Source organism: Carassius gibelio, chromosome B9 (genome assembly GCF_023724105.1).
Source record: "Carassius gibelio isolate Cgi1373 ecotype wild population from Czech Republic chromosome B9, carGib1.2-hapl.c, whole genome shotgun sequence".
Lineage (NCBI taxonomy): Eukaryota > Metazoa > Chordata > Actinopteri > Cypriniformes > Cyprinidae > Carassius > Carassius gibelio.
The window spans coordinates 20,935,669-20,955,576 of NC_068404.1; the positions used below are offsets into that span (position 1 = coordinate 20,935,669).

General features: G+C 37.4%; 1 protein-coding gene across 1 annotated transcript in view; it reads left to right on the plus strand.

Annotated features, from left to right (window-relative positions):
• Positions 1-1,522: 1,522 nt before the first annotated feature.
• Positions 1,523-19,908, plus strand: part of lrp1bb (low density lipoprotein receptor-related protein 1Bb) — a 257,531-nt gene continuing 239,145 nt past the window's right edge. The window contains exon 1 of the mRNA XM_052566199.1: positions 1,523-1,779. Within this exon, the coding sequence (XP_052422159.1) occupies positions 1,686-1,779 (94 nt within the window). The 5' untranslated portion in view covers positions 1,523-1,685. The remainder of the gene's footprint in view (positions 1,780-19,908) is intronic.

The following is a 19,908-nucleotide window of genomic DNA, read 5'->3' on the forward strand; positions in this document are numbered from 1 at the left end:
AAACAGTTGGTTCTAGCCATTGACTTCCATAGTATTTTTTTAATTTTTTATGGAAGTCAGTGGCTACAACCGTTTGATTACCAACTTTCTTTAAACAAGACATAAACTCATACAGGTTTGAAACAACGTGAGGGTGAGTCTTTCCATCATTTTCACCAATTGCCTGTATGTTATCCCTTAAATAAATACTCTGTGACTGTTGTACCCTTATTTCTGCTATCATATTATCTGACTTGGTTGTGAATATATATTTGATGAATATATAGCCCTTAATGTATGAAGGTAATGTATGATTTAAAATGTTCCATTGACAAACAAGGGCAGCAACTCATTTTTATGGGAATGTTTATCCTTAGAACTGACCGTTTTGGCTCAGTTTTTGACTATATTTTATCTAAATTGCAGTCTACTATCAACATAGCACCGGGATCCAGTGTGAAATCGAATTTGCCTTGGGCTGTTATTGCTTATTATAAGCATACATGGAAAAGCTTGTGTAAATATGTCAGTAGTGTTAAAGGGCAGCCCTTTAATATGCAGTTTCACTGACCTTAAACAATTTATGGGTTTCTCTGGTCAGTCATGGATTTCCGTGAATGGAATCTAAATTCAAATACCAGGGCAAAAAAAAAAAAAAAAAAAAAATACCCAAAACAAAATAAATAAAAACTTTTTCCAAAAGCAAAATTAACATAGCTCAAGCTCAATTGTGGCAACCTATGCTGAGAAATTAACGTGGGGCCTGTTTCATAAAACAAGTTTACCAAATAAGCCAGGCTTATTTAAGTTAGTCTGTCTCATTTTGAAACAAATCAACTGACAATAAGTCAAACAGTCAAAAAAAAAAAAAAAAAAAAAAAAAAAAAACCTGGCTTATTTGGAAAACTTGATTCAAGAAGGGTTTAGTGGGTTTTACACATTATTTTAGGAAAATGCTCAAACCTGACAATAACTTAGAGCGCGCCATTTCACCAAGATGATGCTCGCTAACGGAATGTGCGTTGATCGCGAAGGTATGGTTACATTGTTATTATTTTTCAGATTATTTTGTATTTACATGTCAGAAAACTTTGTACTTTGATTAAAAATAATCTTATTTAAGTTAGTTAACGCGTGTTAGGGTGGGTGCCAAAACACAAATTGGCTTTGCGCAGCGACATTATCGCTCCTTTATTATTATATATATATATATAGCTATATATATATATATAAAGTTGGTTAGCATTATAGTTACCGAACAATTGTGTTCCCAGGACCACCTCACCAAATAAGAACATTTGAAGAAAAAGCAATAAATTAAATTTAAATTAAATATTTATTTATTTGCGTAGCTTAATTAGCGCATTCCCCTTGTTACGCACCCCCGCTTTCCTTGCGCTACGTTAGGTGCCTGGAAACCGATCAAAGTCGAGCTCACAGTGCGTTATTGTCCCCATCTATCCGCACACCCTCCGTCTCTCTCCTTCTCTCTCTCTCTCTCTCTCTCTCTCTTCGCTCACACTATCGCCTGCAAGCTCATGTGTGTGCGCGTCTAGAAATCCATCTGAATGCGAGGAGTGAAGGAGGGTCGGTGCGCTCTGCAGACAAATTTCACTTGTCATTCCTGAATAACGGCGCTGTACCGGAGGGCTGGAATCGGACTTCAGTAAAAGAAGTGCGGTGGCCTTCGCCCTCACTCAGCAACGATGTCCGAGTATATCCTCACCTTACTTGTCATACTGGGATTCGGGGATGTATTCTCAAATGTTCAGACACTGAGGGACGCTGATTCAGAGCAAGGTAAGACAGACGCAGCAGCTCTACAATCAAACTTGGGCTCGCGGAGCATCCCATAATCTGTCAGCGCATCTCGCCACGCGCCTGATGTCGCTGCATGTTTTTGATGCGACGCAAGCATTTCCCCCGAAATGTTGCATTGAAGTGAATTGAGAAATAGTCAGGTTGAGGTAGGAATGTTTCCCTCGCGTGTTGTAGTAGTCGATGGTGTAATACAGTTCCCTGTAGGTAGTGTTTAGTGGTGTAGCGTAACAGTGGTGTGCTTGTATAGAACCAAAAGAGTATGAATAGGCTCAAGCCATCATAATCATATTGTGAATTTTAAGACGGAAATATTTAGTATGTAGGAGGGTGATACAGAGTCATGATAATTAAATGAAATGAAACAAGAATATAATAATTTGTTCGATAAAAATGACTTTTTAAATAGGCTACATATTGTTAGTATTCTTTTCACGTCTCAAAACATATGAATTGGCTTATTTACATATATTTAAAATGCAAAATAACGATTGAATTATTGTAATTAGTACGAGTCCTCATATAATTTGTATCATATTCCTTGCATTCAGTTTGTTTTTATTTTTGTTATCACTTAAGCTCATTAACGTGATTTATGTTGCACTAGGAAGATTTAGGAAGAGTTTGTTGCATTACTTTAGTATTGTGTGTTACCCATATGGTGTTTTGTGTTTGAATGGGTGTCAGTGTTCTGCCTATTTTATTATTTGTCAATAGTTGCTGAAGAAGACAAATTTGAGCTGACAAATTTGAAGCTCAGATGAAATCATCATTCGACCTTCTGTTGGACCATCTTTTTTATTTTCAGCAACAAATTGTATTAGGCATCCTGTAAAGTTTGAAAAATAGTGTTTTGTTATATTATAAATGTCTGGAAACTTCTAACCACTAGTTATGGATGTTACAAGTTTCTCGAATATTAAAATGTCTTCCTTGTATGGGTTGCATAATGTAAGCTTTTGGCTGAAGAGTAGCATGTGTGAGTGACACTGTCAGAAAAATCTAAATCAATAAGGGCAGATATTTAATGAATCTTGATGTAGGGATCAGTGAGTCTTGAACTAGTTGCAGGGGTTTTGTTCATTTGCTGCAAATCCCTGTGCACCGCCGGATTGAGATAAAGCAAAGATTGTCAGGTTGTAGCGCAGACAAATCTGTCAAGTTTGTTTTCCCCTTGTGCTCTCAATTGTCAACGTGAGATGAAAAAGAGATTCTGGTTGAAAGTATCATATCTGAATGCATACACAATATAAAGTACAACTAGGCATTTATTGCAAGGTTGTCTTTTATAAACAAAAACAGCATTTGTAAACAAAGACGGTCTCTGCAGAGTTTTTGCAGCTCTGTCGCCTTTAGCATAACAACAAGATTTATGATATAAAAAAACCTGACAATAACAGTTAATAGTTTATCATAGTTTGATCAATTAATTAAAAAGTATACATATTTTAACATCCATATTTTATGAAACTTGACTCTTAGATGCATGGCATTCACTATAGTTGACAGTTCTTTAAAAATAATTTGAAACCTTTCATGGTGTTTTGTAAAATCTAAACCATCATACATAATTTGCCTTTGCCCCTTAAACATAATTAAACATGTTTTTTTTTTTTTTATGACAAAGTAAATTCGTCATGTGTTGAAACACTTTGTATCCCTTAAATATCTTCTTTTAATATAATTTATTGCATTGGACAAATCTTTATCTTGTCAAATGTTTACCCTTGTGTTTTTTCCCTTGTTTTTTAATGAATACTTCATGCATCAAAGGGTTAAGTCGAAAGAACTTCTTAGCACACGTGCACTGGATCTTAGTGTTCCTTCATCCAGGTGTGTTCACAGAGAAATAGTGCCAGTTTCAAAAGCTGCGTATTTATCATATCAGATGAATGCAAATGTCAAAATGCCCTGCAAAGAGTTTATAGACTTACTCTGAGGCTTGTGTTCACTTGTTAAGTGCTTGCATTCATATCTCCAATGTATTATACTGTGTCCTAATTCTTAGCATTGCTCATTCACTTAGCGCATATTCTAAAAAAAATAAAAATAAGACTGATCGCTGCAGAGTCATCTGTGTGGTTGTGTCATATATGCTCTCTTAGGATGCTTGATAAAACGTCTCTTTCCACAGTCTGTTTAGTGAACCTTTAATCATTGTTTGCCATCTAATCCAGTGTATCACAGCAAAGAGTTTACAGCACCAGTGCAGGCAGATGGAAAGGCATCATTGAAAAGTAGTTTACTCAACCCACACCTCATTATATCAAACCCTCTGTTATCTTACCGGTGACTCTCGCTTCAGATATTTATCGGCTATTATAAACAGTTCAAGGTTGCTGGAAATGTTTCCCTCTTTAAGAGCATGCCCCATAAAGCAGGTTAAGCAGTATCCTTTAGTAAATAAATCGGGAGGACGCCCCCAGAGCCTAATTAAATGAGATTATATCTAAACATGCTGTGCTGGCTTATTGTCCAACTGTGATTTTTACCTGCTTTTGGAGGAAAGTCAATAAAGGCACAAACAGTGATTTTTCAAATGACCTCAGTCATGCAAAGGCAATGCTGATTTTTTACACTACATAGGGGAAATTCTTTTGTGAAACTCAAGGTAAGGACATATATCATTGCTCTTTTATGAAACCTAGGGAGCTGCTTATGGAGGCAGTATTGTAGGGCATGATCATAGCATTCCAGATGTGGAGGCTGTTTTAAATGGTAAGCAACTTAATTACGATGGCTTCTTTTACTAGTATTATCTATATTTTTAAACCAAAACTTCAAATGCTAGGGTTAATTTAGTAAAGTTAGGACCTTTTTTCCATTTATCTCAATGGCAAAAAGTATCCTGATTTACCTGAATTCCTGCTGCCTTAATAGAATATTCTAAGTCGATCGTGATTCAGTTGTGGTTTGGATGCTTCCTTTATGGGATAGTTCACCCAAAAATGAAAATTCTGTAATTAATTACTCACCCTCAAACCTGTAAGACTTTTGATCATCTTGGAACACAAATTAAGATATTTTTGATGAATTCTGAGAGCTTTCTGACTCTGCATAGACAGCAAGGATCCTAACACGATCAAGGTCCAGAAACATAGCAAGGACATTGTTAAAATAATCCATGTGATAGCAGTGGTTCAAAACATACGAAGCTACACGAAAACTGTTTGTGCACAAAGAAAACAAAAATAATGACTGTATTCAACGATTCGTCTCCTCCGCATCTCCCTGGTGCCATTTTGGAGAGTATCACATATGTAAACAATACATGCAATGTATGTTGCATACACTGTCAGTATCTGTTTCTGTTGGTCAGTGTTTGTTGGGTTGTAGAGTGTTTGAAAGCTGACGTACTGTAATCTGATGATTATTGACACTGAATGGCGTCTGAATTGGGATTTAGAACAGGGTTGTGGTTGTAAACCACTTCCATCCCACCTAAAAGACTGACCTTCTCAAGTTGGTCTGCATTTATTTTCATAGGTGGTTTGCGTCAATGTCTGGAAAGTTTTACTTGGAAAAAGTGTGATTTTTATATATATATATCTGCCAGATGGAACTCATTTACAGGCCTTTTCTGGGTATAAATCCATGCCTCAGCTTCAGGTGTTTCCTACTTCCCAACCAGGTAATTGGTCTAGTGGTCTCAGTAAAATGACCCCTGCTTGGTGGATGACCTTACAGTTATCCATGTAATACTCTATAAAACGGGAGCAATAACGCATGCTAATCCCCAGCCATAGCACTTGCTGAAAAGGGGTTTAAAATGACAAGGGAGATGACAAAGCAAAGCACTTGGGTTCTGGTAAGAGCAGTAGCCTTGCTTCTGGAGGTGATTCATCTAGCACCTGTGTGGCAGGCTTCATTGTTTTTGTTGGCGTTCTATTGCACGCCCCATTTGATCCAATTGAAGTTCAGTTGAAGTTGGCCACACATTTAGCTGAGTCATTAAGTGTTCTGACCTTTGATGGATCGAGTGGTTGTGGCTGAGCATTGCTGTTGGAGCTAATCCTGCAACGCCCAGGTAATCTGCTGGCCTATGACATCATGTGCATCTATATTTTATGTTGACATGCTGAATCCAGCACTGTGCAAGCTGATGTAGATGGTCAAATGTTTTATTGTACTACAGGGTGTTCCATCTGGTCTACAGGTTCCAAAATGTATTTTTTGCCTCCCTTGCCAGTTTGAATTGAGAATTTTCCAGTCTTAAATATATCTTACATTAAGTTGTATATATATATATATATATATATATATATATATATATATATATATATATATATATATATATATATATATATATATATATATATATATTTTTTTTTTTTTTTTAATCAAATAAGTATTTTTGTCAGCCCTGTGATGGACTGGCCGTAAATTATTTTTTCCTGCATAGTCCAAACAGTGTGATGGATAAATGGAATATGTTTTTCCCTATGATAACATTTTTACTCTTTGCATATTATGACAAATATTGCAAATAATTATTTTAGTCTGAGAATCATACAGTATACTGTAGTCTACAAAATGAACAGATATGTTCTTTATGAGACAGTTTGTGAGGATCTGACTAACTTTTTTTTGATGTAAATGGATAGTTTATACAAAAATTAAAATAGACACCATAAATGCTTCTGCATGTCAGTCCAAACCTGTATGAACTTCTTTGATACAACAAGTCATTGATAAAACGTGAGGGTGAGAAAATTATTACAGAATAGAAGATTTTTTGGTAAATTATCACTTTTTAATCACCATTTATTATGTTGCAGTTCTATATTAACAGACAATCTGTTGGCTACTAATTCTTTTATTGGCCATGTATTGGCTACTAATTTGTTTTATTTACCCTCTGAAGATAATTTGGACTTGTATTGGGCCTTCTGAGTGTTAATTTTTAAGCTTGTGTCTTAGTAAGCAGAAACAAGTGAAGAAATCAATGAGTACTTGGAATGCATCACAGTGGCCACTGTTTGAGCAAAGTATTCTGGATGCTTTTAATAGCAGAGTCAGGAGTAGAGTGCATATGTTGTTATAGTTTGTGGATTTATGCACCAGTTTTAATTGGATCTGGATGTCTTTGCATCGTTTTTTTTATTTTTATAAAACAGTCTGTCAGCTATTAGATCTGCTAAAACACATAGTGGCCTGTTATCGTAGTTGAGTGCTTGGTGAATTACTTTCGGGCAGGAGAAGAGACCCAAGTTCAGAACAGTGTATATGTTCATATGTGCATTCTCACTGTTGAATTCATTATTCAGAGCTTAAAGATGAAGCTTTTTGTGAAATGTGCAGCATAAGTAATGTGATTAATGAAGCAGTGGATCTTCTGCTCTTCTCTTTCCACATTTTGACTTTAGTGGAGGAGTACCAGTCATTGCAAAACATTAATAGAATACATGGAAAGGATTCAATACGAATATAGCAAATCGGAGACAATGACTTATGGGTACGGAGTAAATTATTACTGTTTTTATACTGAAGTCTGAAAGATTAGCAAATATTCCTAATGAGCAAAACATTGTGCTTTGTGAAAAGCAGAGGAAGTTAGTAATATACTGTATCTGTTTTCAAAAGCAGGTATTTGCTACTTTGCATATAAAGAATTTTTCATTCTCATGTAAAAATAAATGACACAACAACAGGTATTGAAACAGGAATAAAATAAATAATTTTTCTCAAATGATTTGCATGAATTGTGATAAAACGGTCTAAAGTGTGCTTCTCAGAGGTCTGGTCTGAGTACATTTGGCTTTAGGACTGCTGTGCGGTTCGTTTGTAATATTGTGAACCATATAGAGGTAATGATGTCACACAGAGAAGATGAGGAGCCGCTTATTTTATTTCTGTTGAGATAACAATGAGGATCATATTATATATAAACTATTCAGAGACTCTCAGAGGTCTTCAGTGTTCTGCACAAATTATGGCTCGAGGGTTTAGCTCGACCACCTTGTAATGCTGCTCTGAAAGTCATGAAATTACATTAGAAATATAATACTTTTGTGTGAATGGATGTAGCCTGAGGCTTTCAGTAGATTAAAAATTTATTTTAATTAACCAAATTGTTTTGTACGATTAATCAAAAATTATTCAATTTGCTAAAGTTTACCTCTTAATATGTATAGTTATATGTAAGTTTATTTTTTTTTAATTCCTGTACCATCACAGGAAAAAATAACATTTACAAATATATAAGATTAGAAAACAGTTAATTTAAATTGTAATACATTTCACAATATTACATGTTTTTACTGTATTTTTGATTCAATACATGCAGCCTTGGTGAGCTTACAAAATTTATTTCAAGAGTATTACAAAATCTTAAAAATGTAAAAATATATTTTGAGTGAAGAAAAAACAGCTAAACAAGCTAAACCAAAACCAAATTCTGTTGATAGTTGCTTTTGATAAAAGCATCTGCTAAATGCACGAATTTTAATGTGAAAAGAGACCTAAAACTGTGTGAATACTAAACTTTTTTTTTTCCTCTGTTCACTTTTTGGTCCACTTAGAGGGATTTGGCTCTCATTCTATTAAAGAGGACTCAGCACGCTTAGAAATGGCATAAGGGTTTAGACGGGTTAAAACTAATGCTAGACTCAGAGCAATGTATGCAGACAGTGCTGCAGACCAGAGCTGAAGAGATTCATCCATCTGCGAGACAGCTTTATCCTGGGGCTAAAGTATGCCTATCAGTGTGACAGCCAGAACAAGTAGTTGGGCATCCTCATGAGGTGCCTCATAGTTACAGTAGTATGTAGTTTTGTTACACTGTTGAATCTTTAAAAAGCATCATAATAACACTCATGACTCTTGACTGAAGCATGAAGTACGACCAAAGGTTCTTTCGGCCTACATGACCGACTCTGGTTTTCAATGTCATACCACATAAATTAAAACGTGTTTTTGTGCAGGCTCCTGTAGGTGCCCTGTGGATATTAGTGGTTCACTCACTTGACATATGGCAAACAAGGCCACACACCTGGGGAGAGAGTGAGACAGAGTCCAAACCATGGTCAGAGGAACGTCTGAGTGAATTTCTTTTCCAAACTCCCCTACATCATACCTGCTGTTGTGGCAGTGATTTAGGACCGCCAAACCAGATTAAAAGGCAGCTCTCCCAGCTGCCACCTGGCATGCAGCTATAGGGCTGAGAGACTGATGCTGGAATTTTTTAAAAAACCATACAGGAGCCTCTTTCAGGAGAAATACATTCAAAAGGATTTAACGTGGGTTGATTTCATTTGAATTGGTTTTATCTTAATGTACTTGGATAGCACAGATTTTTTGATTACAGTTAATTACCTCCAACTTTGGTTTGTAACCCCACTCGGCAGGACTTGTGTGGTGATCTACCCTCTATGTGTCCTCTTTGTATTTTGTGATGGAATATTGGGCATCAATTTGAGGACCAGCAAACCAGGTTTTGGAATTGAAAATCCTGTTCATTTTCTCCAAGGTGTGCATTAATTCAGCTTTTTTTTTATTTATTTTTTTTTTTACAATAATTGTGTTTAGCAGTGGAATTCCTGGTTAAAACTAAATTACTACATTCTAATTATTATTCAATTTTATTAAGTTTTATTCAATTAGATAATTAAATGGGGAAAATAACTGGAAAAATATTTCAAATCTAATGCAGCTGAAAATTTTGTTTTTGTCAAGTTAAATGAATAGTTATCTCAAAGATGACAGTTTACTCACCCTCAGGCCATCCAAAATGTATATGAGACTTTTTTGTTTGTTTGTTTTTTCATTTGAACTGATTTTAAGAGAAATGTAGCATTGCATCACTTGCTCACCATCGGATCCTCTGAAGTGAATGGGGGGCATCAGAATTCACAAAACGTTGATTGGTGGACTGTAGTTGTATGGATTACTTTTGAGTTCAAACAGCTGATAAAACATCACATTCTGACGGCACCCATTCACTTAAGAGGATCTATTGGTGTGCAAGTTCTGTAATGCTAAATTTCTCCAAATTTGTTCCATTGAGGAAACAAACTCATTATGGATGGCTTGAGGGCAAGTAAATTTTCAGTAAATTAAACCCTAAACTGTTCCTTTAAAAATAATGTGTACCCATCCAGACCCCAATCTACTGAAAAATGTTCATGTTTAGTGCAGCACAGAACCGTAACACAGTTCATTATACTATAAAAATACACAATTGTCAAAAAAATCTTTATCATCTGTATGACCTCACTAATCGGTTGTTATATTAGTCCACTTAACTATTTTGACCCATCCCTTATTTTAAATGCTTTATGTGTTAATAGTATGCAATTTAATGCATGTTGTTTCATGAAGTCCTTTCGGTAACAGCATCTCCTGTTTGATTGTTTAGGTTCACCACCTGCTCTGGTCTGTCACAGCTGACTACTTTCTGTTTCTGACTCTTTTTGTTCTAATTAGATACATGCCTGCTTGTTTTTGTTTCTTTTCTTTCTGTGGTGGAGAAGTGCATTCACCCTCTCCGCATCTCTGATGCGCCTCAGCGCTCTGTGAAAGCACAAGAGATAAAGCACTCAGCTTCCCAATCCCTGACTGTCTTTCACTTCCAGTGCTCGCTGCTGGATAAATAACAGTCATCTGAAATGTTTTTCAGGACTCAGTCTTATAATGTACAAAGCAGAATGGAGGGGAAGCTAAGAGAGAAGATGAAAAGCACCAAGTCCCTGTAGTTTCTTTTTTGCAGTTTATAGTAAGTGAACATGACAGGGTATTTTTGGGGCACAGTTTTGGATTCAATGAAGCCTTGCTGGTTTTAGAACTTGTACAGTTGTAAAGGTATTCAAAAGTTAGGTGGCACCTTGATTTTGACCCACGTTTTTTTTTTTTAAGAAAGGTTGGGTGATTCAGCTTAGACTATAAGAGCTTGTATGACCCCTCCTGTAATTTATTCTATAAGAAATAAGTATTTTTTCTGAGGCTTTTTTTCTGAGTTATCATTTTATTGATATGGTAAAGTTATCATGATTCTTTCTTATATCATCTATCTGTGATGTTTTATGATAAATTTACACTGTAAATATACAAAGAATATTTATAGTTTTCACACACACACAAACAAAAATGTGGCAATCAGTACATTTTAAGGTAAGAGACTTGGTAGTTCAAGTGAAATTGGTAAATTAACATTATATCAAATGAAATATACAGTTGTAAGATTAAAATACACAGTTATAAATAAAGTATACAGACATTAATACAGTAACATTCAAACTATTGTCACCGTATTTTTACAGTAAATTTCTGGCAACCACAGCTGTCTATTTTGTGCTATAATTTAACATATTTTTTATTTATTTAAAACAAATGTTGTGTGTATACAGTACACATTCATGTAGTATTTACTTTTCAAATTCACTCAAATTGTTAGGTTGATACCTTTATCCAACAAACATTAAATTATAAAATTACTAAGGTCAATTTTCAATTGATTTGTGGTCATTTTAGATTACAATTTAATAGCAGTCTTCCTGTAGATTTTTCCATCTGACACTGCTGTAATACAGTTAAGGCACACTGACTATATAACATTAAAGAGCCAGTAAGATGAAAATTCTAAGCTTCCTATCACTGTTTATAAGTCCTGTACATTAGGTTTAAATCCATCCAAGGTTAAAAAACATTGTCATTTTGTCAAAATACCATTTTAAAATTACCTCAATTCTCAGAGATCCCCAAACGGTTCGCGCGAAGCTGTTCAAAAGATTCAGTTTCCTTAAACCCCACCTTTCGGTAGCATACTGTGTTCTGATTGGTCAACTAACATAGTCAGGTTTGATTGGTTGTTCCGCACACACCTCCACGGTAAACTATGCGTTAGCATCTGTTTGGGGTGAATTATTCCTCTCTTCGCGAAGCAAACAGTAAAATAAAAAACTTGAACAGTCTCGCTGCTTTTTCTTCTGTGTGCGCGCTTTAGTTTGAATCTGAATAGCGCGTTCAGCGCGGGGGCGTGGTCACGAAGGGAGACATGAAAAACAGACATTGCATTGTTTTCATATGGATTACTTTATCACAGAATATCTGTTTTCGGCAGCACTTCTTTAGTTTTAAAGTAGACATGTCAAGCTTTCTATAGATATCTCTCTCATGTCTCTTCGTTGAGTATTCACGGAGTTACACTTCATTTTAATGACGTGTTTGTACATGACGATCAGCACAAACAAAGGCTGCAGACAGCACACATACTGATAAGACGCTTGGGAGAAAGCAGACACATAACTTCGTAATCATACTTCGCGTTGTGATTCGGAAATGCTCGTTGTTCTAAATAAAGTTGGTAATGAACCATCTTTTATGGCCAAACGCTTTGAAAATCCCGCTGTACTCACCGAGATTAGAAAAGCAGTCATCAATGAAATCTTGTGAACACAACAAAAGGGATTTGTTGTACTGCTCTGGTATTGTGGTGAAAATGAATTTTAGCCATTGGTTCTTCTGATCTTCATTCTTTGGCAGTGAAAATAAAACAAAGAATAAAACAATAAAACTCGACATGATGCTCTCACACCAACCAGAGTGTCTGTGTGGGGAGGTGGGGCAGGTCAGAGTTCCGTTTCTCTCAACACAGTAGGCGGAGATTATCATGCAAAGTGCTCCTAGTGACGTACATAGAGATGGGCAAAAGATTTGAAATCTATAACGACTCGTTTCAGCGATTCAGAGTCGACTCCTTACTTTAGAAGCCAATAACTTTATAAATCATGTACTTTTTGGTTTAATTATTTGCACAATGTTGCAAGTTGTTTTAAACCTGTATGAGTATCGTTTTTCTGCTGGCTGAACACGAAATAAACTATTTTGAGGAATATGAGTAACAAAACTGTTCATGGAACCTAGTATGGAAACAAAAATACTATTCATAAAAAATTATATGCAGAATACAGAATTACAATTTAAAATGTTTAATACCTTTAAGTCTAGACTCCCTATTCTTGCCATATATTTTTCCTGGGCTTGCCAGGTCTGTTTTGGTAAAAATCAATGAAAACATTCAAATGGGTGTGAACAGCCATTACAGCATTTCAGCCGAGTTAATTCCTGGCAATATTCTGTAGGCCTGTTGATGCATCATAAGTCACCTGTTATGTTTTCTCCACTATAATTAGGAGACAGAAAAAAACAAGAGGCTAAGAGAGTTTAATACATCCAGCCCGTTGTTTCACACTGAGCCTCCATGGTGATACCACAATGTGAAAACGGCCTTTCTTTATGTCGCTTTTTCATTTGACTGGGATCCCTGCTTTTGGCAACGGTGCTTGTCACTTGCTATTTATCTCCCCTAAAGGCAATTAATTTCTTTGAAACAAAGAAGTCAAAGCCCTCTGGGCTTAACAAGCCAACATAGGTGAAGGAAACCAGCTTAGCAAAAATGCTTCAGCGGGGCAGCTTGTGGTTGCATTTGGTTTCTAAAGAAACAAAAACTCTTCAGCAGGGGATTAATTATTTTCAAGTAGCCCTTAAATCAACTGTAATGCATGAATTTAATGTTGAGGTTGATTAGTAAATTCAATCTATTGGAAACAACAGATTGCCCTAAAAAAAAAAAAAAAAAAAAAAAAAAAAAAAAAAAAAAAAGGCTGGTGGGTCATTCGTTGGCATCCCATGGCTTTGAAAAACCACTTTGTAGTGCAACTCTTTCAAAATGGGCTGTTATAAGTACCACATACAAATTATGTTACATTTTAGTGTTTGATCATTTAGCAAATCGTTTTGGGAGTTTGAATGAGTTTAAAAACAACTGCTTTGTGAAATACCTGATGTTTAGACCACAAATATCAGATTTTATTCATTACAAATGATTGTCCCTTTTTTGCAATATTGTCTAAAAGCCTAGAGGGAGTAGCAGAATCAGAAATCGAGAGCTGAGAGAAGCTGAAGGTAAGCAGACATCTCGACATGGCAGTTTCAGAAATGATTTGCCTTGGATGGAGGAACGCGGATAATGCTGTCATGCTACCTGCTGATTGACAGGACAGGAGGGACCTGAACTTCATCAAATGAAGTGTGCCGCAGCGGCTGGAGTCTGTGCGGTGTTGAAGTCATGGGTCGACTGCTGTTTTTGATTGCTCAGCTGTCATGCTGACTTGTCTGACACTGGGTGGAGAGGTCATGCTTTGACTTTTCCTCACTACGTGATCTGGATCCAAGAGTTGAGCCCTTATTTTAGCTGGTTAACAATGAGTTTGTTGGTGTATCTGGACAGAGACAGAGTCTGGGAAAAACAAATGAGTAACACTGTGCCCTTAACATGGTGAGATGTTGTGCAAATGCTGCTTTTGTTGCACTACTATTTTAATTTAATAGAAGAATTTTAACCCTCTTTTTTTGTTGGGGTCAGGTTTCAAACTGCTTAACGAACTCTTTATATTCTTGTCTTTAAATTGTTCATCTAGGGTCATGGTTTTGCATTCAAAGTGCACCAACAAGTCCCCCACCCCCCCTGTTTTAGATGCAATCTGCCAGAAAGCAACACACTGAAAAACACCAAGAGTCAGATAAAAACGTAGTTCTTTGTCAAAGCTTGTTAAACACTGAAATTTGTAATACATGAAAACTTATGAAACTAAAGACTCAAAGTGTACAATCTGAAACATGCCTTCTGAATCACCCTAGGATAATTTGCAGTTTCTTCATCTTTTTTTCGATATACAGCCAAAAATCTTAGTTTTTTGGATCTCAATAATTAAACTAATGCAGCAGTGTGAGAAACTCATTTTAACCTCGCAGAAATAGAAAAACCTTTATTGTCAAATTTTGTTAAACACTGTAATTTGAAATACATGATACCTTATGAAATTAAAGTGTACAAGAAAGTGAGACATGCCTTCTGAATCACCCTAGGAAAAGTTGCCGTTTTTTAACCCTTTTTTTCTTTTTCTTTTTCTTTTTTTTTCTTTTTTTGGATTTTCACAATCTAAAAATCCGTCAAAGATTTTTGTTTTTGTTTTGTTTTTGGATCTCAATTACTAAACTACTGAAGCATTAATAATGTGTGAGAAACCCATTTTTAACGTCACACGGGTATGTGTGTATAATATAAATTATTTAAATGTGTTTTGTTTTTTTACATGACTAAAATACACAAAATAGAAGGGTTCTATTTTTACATAGATTTTTTTGTATTTTTCATACTGTTGATTTTGACTCATAACACGTTTTATTCAGTTTTTGAACACAATTGAAAGGTTTAAAGAATAGTTCAACAATAAGCTGTATCACTCTCAAAAAATACTTTTATTGTATTTAGTGTTATAATCCTTTGTGTGTTTTGTGTTTACATTAACATGAGGGTTAGTAAAGATATTTTTCATTGGGTGAACTGTCCTTTTGAGAATTTAAACATCAAGGTATTTGAAAGTTTGTGCCAGAGTAATTCAGTAAATTGAAGGAAATATGAGTTCCCTTTCAAGGGAACTTTAAACTGCGTCCTCTAGGGGGCACTATGGGGAACACCTCGTCATGACCCATGTCTGAAGCACCAACAAGTTGGCCGACAGCCTGTGATGTCACTACTGGTGCGACTATAAACAGGCACCAGGAGAACACGTCATTCTCTTCTTTGTCTTCATTGACTGTTTTGTTTGAAGCATACAGTGTCTAGGAGTGCATGTTTCTCATCAGAGGCTTTGCTCTGATACCTGCAGTTCACACGGCTCGCATACTGTGATGTGTGTGTGTAGTGAAGAGCAAGCACAAGCATTCAGCTGTTGAGGGAGTTGGATGTGCTCTGCTGCGCTCATTGTGATGCATTTGCGAGACCCAGAGGGGATGAGAGTATTTCACTATTTACCAGAATTTGTAGCAGCATTTGCATGAGTGCGTTCACCTCTCGCTGGAATAGCGATACATACGCGGCAGCAGTTTTTGCGCTTGATTTCTGTGATAATCTAGCGAGTGGGCGGAGAGTGTTTAGCTCCCACGGGAGCTGAATACATGTTGTGCGTTGTGTCACAGTGAGTACGTGTAAAGGATTTGACAGGATCTGACAGGAAAAGGCTGTTGAGGTTATGGAACACTCCGCAGCAAGGTTGGACTTGCCATGGAAACGTGCTAAGAAGGTAACACCTCGAGGTCGTCTTGATGAGTGTTATCTTTCTGGCAATAGCCCTCCAACTCAGGTGAGCCTTCCATTTCTTCCTGTTCTCCGCAGAGATCAAGTAGAAATGGAAGAGACTGTTTTTCTTGTGCACCCAACGATTCTAGCATATGAGTATGCAATATCGAGATGATCCGCAGAAACGGTTTCAGGATGAGGTAGCTGAGTTACTCTGCCCTGGCAGATATCTGGAAGAAAGTAATGCTTTCTTCGTGTTGCTCCGGTCTCGCCTTCCGAATGTTTCGGTACCTCCGTTGAGACTGTGGTCAAGACATTCAGGGAAGTGAAGGCACACTCAGCAGCCTTCAATCCTTCATGAACAACCAGGTCTGAGCCTGAAAAACATAGGGCTTGAAAAGGGATGCCCCACTCCATAGGTTTGTAAATTTGAGCTTGCCTCTCCCGTGTGGTTTGGCACCTCTGTGATGTTTATTAAGCTTTAAATACACACACTAAGCTCTGTGTACTTTCTGAAAACCATATGGTGGTGAGTGTGCACATTGAACACTCTGCACTTTCTAAAATCCACATAAGTGGTAAGTGTGCATACAAGACTCTGCACACTTTCTGAAATCCGGTACAGTAAGGGTTACGTGCTCAGCTTCATTCCCTTTCTTCGAGATGGTTAGACCTTGTTTCCTTGGGCTCCACTCAACCAGTGTGTTTGTATAAATACACATCAAGCATCGCTTCCGTCAATATGAAGGGCTATTTTCTTATGAGCGCGCTACTCTCTTTCTGTATCCGGAGTTCTCCTCTAACATGAAAGTTGAGTTTTCTGTTGTTCCCAGAGCACCTAGCATCCAGTAGCATCAGGTAAAATAGGCCCTTCCTTTTTGAGTTTTTGGCTAGCTTGCAGTACTCTTACCCTTCTGATTCTCATGATCAGGCTGTGGGCTGAGCCCCCTCTCTTGTTGAGAGTTAAGGTTGTGCTCCCTCAGCTAGGTAGACTACTTCTGGCCATTCCGGAATGGAATATGCTGCAGGTTGAGCCCCCTCTCCTGTGAGAGTTGGGTTGTGCTCCCTCAACTAAGTAAATTTATTTCTAGCTGTTCCAGCTTGGAACATGCGGTAGGTTGAGCTCCCGCTCATTTGAGAGCTGGGTGTTTGTCCCTCCCCTCAGCTAGATATTTACTGCTAGTCGCTCAAGCATTATTACCATTGATCGAGTTGATGACTTTCAAACATTGTTTTGGGATGCACCATTCCATCTATGAGCTGGTCTATCAAATTGCCATGAGAGCCCCCCCCCCTTTAGAACAGCATTTAAAATCCATGCTATTGTATGTGTGCACGTAAAGTCTCTTAAGTTTGCACGCTAGTACTCTGCGTTCTTTATAAAAATCCTATATTGTGAGGGCTTTGCGCAGTAACTTCGTGCCCTTTCTTGAGTTGAGCTCCGTTTATCTTGGGCACCGATCCACCGATGTATCCTCTGATACCTATCTAAACAGGGTGTTGCTACTAGGATCTGTTGAGAATTTTCCTTCAGCAAGCTTATGCAAGATCAAGCGGTAGCCCCTGTGTGACAGACAATACTTATTATAAAATGCTAGGCTCTTTGACGTATCCCTTTAAAGGAATCTTTCTTGATTCCAAGCCTTGAGCTCTACCCTGGGTCGAGGCCCTAACAAGTTGGGTAAGTTGGGTATGTAGCCTTTGCCTTTGGCCGTAAGGGATGATGTCACGGACAGCCATCTAATTTCCCAGGGGCAACTCCCATGGAAATGGTAGGGTTGATACTTAGTGCTCGCCATTATTCTGGTCTGCACTCCCCTCAGCATGGCGGCGTGGGTATACTGTTCCCCATAGTGCCGCCTAGAGGACGCAGTTTGAAGTTCCCTTGAAAGGAAACATCTCAGGTTACGAATGTAACCATGGTTCCCTGAGTAGGGAACGAGACACTGCATCCTCTAGATTCCTGCCATGCTTTGGATCCAAGCTTCAGACAAAGAAGTGAATGACGTGTTCTCCTGGTGCGTGTTTATAGTCGCACCGGTAGTGACGTCAGGGGCTGTCCCCGGCCAACTTGTTGGTGTTTTTTTAATGTATGCTTCAGACACGGGTCACGACAAGGTGTTCCCCATAGTGCCCCCTAGAAAATGCAGTGTCTCATTCCCTACTCAGCGAACCATGGTTACATTCGTAACCTGAGATGTTTTTTTTTTTTTTTTTTTTTTTTTTTTTTTACTAGAATGAACCATCGTTTTAGAGTGTTTTGCATTAGTCACTTCTACCTAGCTTCTTTACACAGAATATCTGCTGCTTATAGAAAATGTTTGAATTGGCCATGTTGATTACCTGTAATTAGATGCAATATTATTGCACTGTAATTTTTCTGAAGGTCTTCTTGTTTTGTCTCCTGCCAAGGAGCCTAATGCATTCTGCTGGGATGTCTTTCTGCTCAGCAGATAATATATATATATATATATATATATATATATATATATATATATATATATATATATATATATATATATATATATATATTTCTTTTTTTCCTGTGGATATGCTATTGTCCATGGAAAATGTCCATGTCTCTAAGAAGAGTACTGAAGTGGATAATTCACAGTAACTGTCAAAGCACTCACTGTGAGTCTCACTGTGGATACTCTAAGATATTACAAGTTAAGGGCCAAGAAAACATCCTCTCCTTTTTTAGGATGCAGTTTGTCGAGCAGTAGCACTGTTCAAGTTTACTTTTCGAGAACAGGAACTTCTATCTTTCTGAGATGTTCCACTTAAACAGTCTTTCAAGTGGCTCATGTGACATTCAAACCCAAGCTCTCTCCTTTCCCGCCAGATCACCCTAAACAGGTTTTGTCACAATAGCTTGTCACTAGGTGCCACAATCTGACTGAATGATTTAGCACATCCTGCCTGTCAGGACTATTATATCTAATAGAGAAGCTGATGCATAGATTCCATCTGACAGTGTGGCTGTAATCAAAATGCCTTTGTACGATTTGGGCACCTTTTTGCTCCTGGATATGGCAGCCAGCGGGTGCCCTGGGGGACCCTTTGCAGATAGCACCGCAAAAACATTAATTTTCAGATCTGCCAAACGCAAGCAGTGGCCCCCGGCATTGGTTTCCCTCAGGAGCCCAAGCGCTTCATTATAAAAAAGGTCCTCTCTCACCATCCTCCACAGTATTTTGACCTAATGACTTTTCTGAAGATTCAGTACGGGATTAAAGCTCATCCTTATTTCTCCCTTTCAGCAGACTTTCACAGCACACGACTATTACATTTATTTTGGCTGGCGAACAGCATGACTACCATTTGCAATGCTCCTCATTGATTAGACCTCTACAGTGGCAACGCTTTTTGCAGGGGCTTAAGAAAATGAAAAGAACATGTAATCCTTTCTGGTTTTAGTCCCTGAACCAGCGTGGAATAGAAATGAACGTTAAAATAGGTATAGGCATTAGATGCTAATAAACATTCGAGTAGCAGAAGCGATGTTCAGCATGAGGATGCATTAATATGTATTAAGTGTGCTACCAGTCAGATATTTTCTTATATAAGAAAAATGTGTGATAGAATGTCATGGTATCGTTAGTATTATCTGAATCATTTATCAAAGTGAATAACATATTGAGGTTGCTATTTGTTCAATGCTTGTTGAGTGTGAATGCCAGAACGGGGAGCCATTAATAAAGTCCTGTCATATTGTTGCTACAAATGATTTGCAGTAGCGTAGAACAGGTTGGGGTGGGTGGGGAGGTAATTTTTGAGACATTGTGGAAAGGGAAGAATAATTGAAATCTGGAATGTGATATGAACAAGTTACCCTCGCTCTATATAACCATTACAACATGGTTCATTGGATGTATTCACAACTGTAATACCCTTGCTAAGCCATGCGTGCTAACCTGCTGACAAGCCAAAAAAATGTCCTCGTAGTAGCTGTGATTGATAAGGCCTGAATTGAGACGCCTCTACTGCTCATTAAGAACATAGAGGAATAAGGGCGATCACATTAATTGACT